This window comes from Apis dorsata, unplaced genomic scaffold (genome assembly GCF_000469605.1).
Source record: "Apis dorsata unplaced genomic scaffold, Apis dorsata 1.3 scaffold_74, whole genome shotgun sequence".
Classification (NCBI taxonomy): domain Eukaryota; kingdom Metazoa; phylum Arthropoda; class Insecta; order Hymenoptera; family Apidae; genus Apis; species Apis dorsata.
Window position 1 is genome coordinate 379,053 of NW_006263372.1, and position 4,991 is coordinate 384,043.

A 4,991-nucleotide genomic window follows, 5' to 3' on the forward strand; every position below is an offset into this window, starting at 1 on the left:
CTAATTATATCGAATTTTCTACCTACTTATTTTATATGAAAAGTTTTTCTACTTTCTTAATAGGTTTTTTAAAATTTTTGGATTTTAACAAAAAAATTATTAATGATTTCAAATTTTTATCGAGTAATACATAAACATTATAAATTAATAATGATTAAATTAAATTTTATAAATTTCAATCGATGAAGGTCGAAATGAATAAATATATGGAAGATTCAATATGTATAACAGAGTAAGAGGAAATTTCATGACTAAGAAAAATTTCGCGTTCTCTTTGTTGCGTTCGTATCTCCATTCACGTGTTGATCACGTGATGAGTAATTAAATTAATAACAACACCAGCATGAAGAGAGTTTTCCGACTTTCTTATTCCCAGAGTTGTCTCGCGACCTCTTTTCAAGTGAAAAAGATTTTACAACCTATCTAACTGTTTACAACTGTGAAAATATCGTCGTTTAGTTCTAGTATGTTTATTTATTTGTTTATAAGCATATATTATGTTAATTTATGACGTTGTAATTCCTACTTTTCCGCGATCCCTTATCTCGAAAATAATTAATTACGTTTCGACATTATGGTATGCAGCAACGATTGGAACGATCGAACGTGGCAAAACCTTTCTAAATACTGTTTCTGTACACTGTTTCTCAGAAATATTTTAAGACAAATCATTACCGATTTAATTTTTTAAACATACTACTTTTCTCACTCGAAAAAGTGATCCACCAGTAATTCAATATTTATTTACTCAAAAATAAAAATCATATAAATTTCAAAAAATCATTCGTAGATTAATTACCAATAATACGATAACCTATACCTCCTTCAACTATTCGATCAAAAATTTTCTATCGTAATAACAACACGAATAAATCGGAAGCGAATCTTGGATTAAAAAAATTCGAAAAAATTTGCAACGTGATCGCGAGATTGAAGAGATCAATTCTAATCAAGGAAAATTAAGGACAGAGAATTAAAAATTTAGAACTTACCGAGCATCTTACTGAGATCGGCGTTGTGGAGATCAGGATTCTCGTCGGCCAATTTTTTGCGCTCGACCTTTGCCCAGACCATGAACGCGTTCATCGGGCGACGTATCCGCTGCTCCTTCAGGCTCCTCTGGGCCGTGCTGCCTGGATGGCACATCTTCACTCCTGCGGGAATCGGCGAGATTCCTTGTTGATACTCCAACGACGGACCAGAAGCTAGCCAAGACATGTCCTCCAATCGTTGCTGCGCTGGTCCGCTCAACATTCCCGGTATCTGAAACAGATTTGTAATTCTCAATTTTCAACTCTTTCCAAATCTTTCGATTTTTCCACTCTCGAATCAATTCCCGATTTTCGATCTTTGATTCTCTTTGGATTTTGAGAAAAAATTATTAACGATTTGAAATTTTTGTCGAGTAATAGATAATCATAAACACTGATGAATTAATGATGATTGAATTAAATTTTATAAATTTCAATCGGTGAAGGTCGAAATGATTGATCTTCGGAATTTTAAATCTTTCGATTTTCTATTCCAAATTGTCGATTTCTCAATCTTCGATTTTCGATAAATCCTTGATTCTCAATAAATCTTTCAATTTTCAATTTTCTTGATTGTTGACCGATTTTCAATTCTCGATTCTCGATTCCTAACCGCTTATTTATTTTTTCGATGGTATCTCGATCATTGAATACAAGATCTTTGAATTATCAGTATTTAGTCAATTGATATTCCTGATACGATTCTCAATTCTCGTTTTCCAGGCCTCCTTTCCCAATTTTTTGAATTTTCATCTAATCCGAATAAAAATTTCAAATTCGAATTTCTTTTTTACTAAAATTTCCTTTAATTTCTTTATTAACAATTTAATTTAACGTTGCACGACAAATCAACGAAAATGATCCGATCCGATCGACATCTTGCCGATAATTACTCGCTTATTAACGAAAACGGGTGAAAGTCGATATTTTCCGATTCCATTAATACGTAATTACTGATAGATATGATCAGTGCGGCTAATGAACGCCGCACGGAAACATGTATACCCAGTATTGTTGCTGGGTAAAAGCTGGTGTTCTGAGGTTCTGCTGGGCTCTCGTTAGAATCAGCATTGTAATATAATGAAAATGAATAATGCGCGTGCACCAATCTCGAAAGAAATGTGAAAACTATTTATCGCGCGATAATGATGGCCGATAAGTGAATGAATACGATGATAAATATTGAATTCTCGTGGGATTATAGAATCTCGGTATTCCGGGTCAAAAATAGATCCGTACGTGAATTCCAAATTTCTTTAATTTTTTTAATCCATTTATGATCATTGCAATCGTTTAAAATATACCTCGAAATCAGGATACATCTTTGGAATCGATGTAAAAATTCCATTTTCCACATAAATTCAATTACTTTGATTTTTTATTTATTTTATTTTTTTTTTTATTTATTTTTTTTTATTTCCACACAAATTCAATTACTTTGATTTTTTATTTATTTTATTTTATTTTATTTTTTTATTTATTTTATTAAACTATATCTCGAAATGAGGATACATCTTTGGAATCAATGTAAAAATCCCATTTTCTATACAAATTCAATTACTTTGATTTTTTTTATTTATTGTTTTTATTTAAGTTAAGTTAATCAACAAATGTTAAATAAATTAATATTAGAACTTTTAATAAATTTATGTTACGTTTCAACGAGCTTCATTCAATAAATTTAAAATTTTCAATAATTTTATTATCAATCCAATCCTTGTCATACGCTTTAATAACTTGGATTCATTATAAAAACGTAAAAAATGAAAATAATCACGATATCAAGAAAGAAAGAAATAATATAATAATCCTATCTATTCTAATGTTAACAATTCCAGTGTGGATCCGGCTTAATCGAAGGAACGCTGTAAAACAGTGGAGAACGTAGGTGTGTGCGCGTTCGAGGTGAAACAGCGTTCCTCGAATGAAAAATATCCTAGAGTCTATGTTCAAAGGTGTTATAACCTGGATCGAGCGTACTGCGTGAACGTACCGAGATGATTTGGGTATCGATGGGCATGGAACTATCGTTGCCATCGATGTTCGACTCGATATCGTAGGCTCTCGACGTAGGTGTCGCATAAAGCGAGGAATGAAGTGCCAAGAGTCCAGGGGAACCGCCATAACTGCTCACTGGCGGTGGTGTCACCTCACCCCTGTCATAATTATCCAGCATCCTGAAAATTCAAATACGAAATTTATTAATCATCCGTGGATTTACAATAGGCGCGAATAGGGTTTGATATAACGATATAAAATAATATGTGCTTGTGTGGTGCGCAAACAGTGCCAGTTAATACGCATGCGCATGATCGATTCGAAATGAAATTAACCTTAAAATAACCAGAATCGGAGAAAATTTGAAACAAGTTGATACAATAATTAGAAAATTGAAATTGAGTGTTTCCTTAAATAAGATATTGAAAATATTAAGTCGATTTAATGTCTAAATCGTAGACAAATATTATTTATTATTTATGTTCATGAACTCGATGTAAATAAAATAATATTTATTTTTCGTTTAATTGAAATGCAATAAACGTTGAAAATAACTGTGTCGTATAATATCGATAATTGCTTATTTGAAATATATATATGAGTAAATTAAAGAAATAAATTTACAATAGAAATATAGAAAGATTGCAGTATTTACGATAATAAATTCTGAATTCGATTTATTTACTAATCTCGATGATTTAGTCATGTTTCTCATGTCATTATTAATTATAACTAATTGTTGACCCAAGAAGAAATGAGTACAAATACAAAGAAAATCGCGTAATTAAAACTTCATTCCAGAAAACGCGAGTCCATGTAGAATCGGCATCAAAAAAGGAATCGGAATATTCGTTCGACTTTCTTTATCGGGAAACAATGAGACCGATCTTTTCCACGGGTATCTCTCCTCATTAAAAATTGTACCTTTACCTTTTTCGATCTTTACTTTTAAACACTCTTGCCACGAAAAATAACTAAATTCGATTAAACACATCGCGTTTCATTCGTGGTTAAAAAAGGACAAAAATCTATCTCGACTAACATTGGCTAGTTAGTCGAAGGTAACCGAAAACAACCAATCGATTGTTAGATCGAAAATTTTAACTCAAGGCAGGTTTACACGTGTCAAAAGTTTTAAGATTAGAATGTGAATACATTTGAGAGTTTAAAATTATCAAAAATTATTTTCAATATAGTGAAAAATAATTATCGAAAACAATTCTCAAAAATATTAATTCTCATATTATACATAATATAAGTGTATAAGTATATCTACTCTCGGATAACCTCAAAGCACCGTTTGTCTGCGAAAAATATAAAAGAATTCTCGAGAGATTTATTCTCAAAACGTATTTGCATGTTTTTTTCACTTTATTTCTCCCGATATATATTTCGCGAAAAATGTTTTCGAAACGACAAGATTCTAACCTCACTTCTTACACTTTCCACATCTGACCACATGACCACACGTAGTAACGTTATATTTTCTGGTAATTAACTAAATTAACCACCTCAACTTTTTGCAACGAATATTCCGATTAAGAGCAAAAGTCAATTATTTCGATTGCTCGACGCGTACGTCTCGCCTTTGGATACGAATTCCGTGACGACGCGGACGGAATACCATTCTCGATACGTTCGATACCGGGACAAACGAGAGCGGTCCGGCTGAAGAAAACAAGAGATCGATTCGTACACGCGGCGGCATTCGTATATACGCGAGGTAATTGACTTTGGCATCTCTGTTTCGTCTTTGTGCCCGTCCACGATCGAAGAGGAACTCTGTGCCGTGGCGCAGCGGGGAGAGAAATCCCCGGTGGGTCGGTGCTCGTGCCTCTCTGCCCGGAGCCGATTGATCTGTCAACCCCGTTAGGAAAAGAGTTGATCGACATGAATGAACCATTCAAGGCCACTTAATGGAATTCCCACGATTGTCCTTAAGGCATAATGCGACCGTGCCGG

At 33.2% G+C, this 4,991-nt stretch overlaps 1 protein-coding gene across 2 annotated transcripts in view; it reads right to left on the minus strand.

The window, feature by feature from the left end:
• The window catches only part of LOC102673011 (putative transcription factor SOX-15), a 52,667-nt gene that overhangs the window by 27,826 nt on the left and 19,850 nt on the right, over positions 1–4,991 (minus strand). For both annotated transcript variants that reach the window (XM_006610398.2, XM_006610396.2), the window contains exons 3-4: positions 3,025–3,208; positions 993–1,263 (exon numbers count right to left, since the gene is read on the minus strand). In XM_006610398.2, the coding sequence (XP_006610461.1) occupies positions 993–1,263; positions 3,025–3,208 (455 nt within the window). The remainder of the gene's footprint in view (positions 1–992; positions 1,264–3,024; positions 3,209–4,991) is intronic.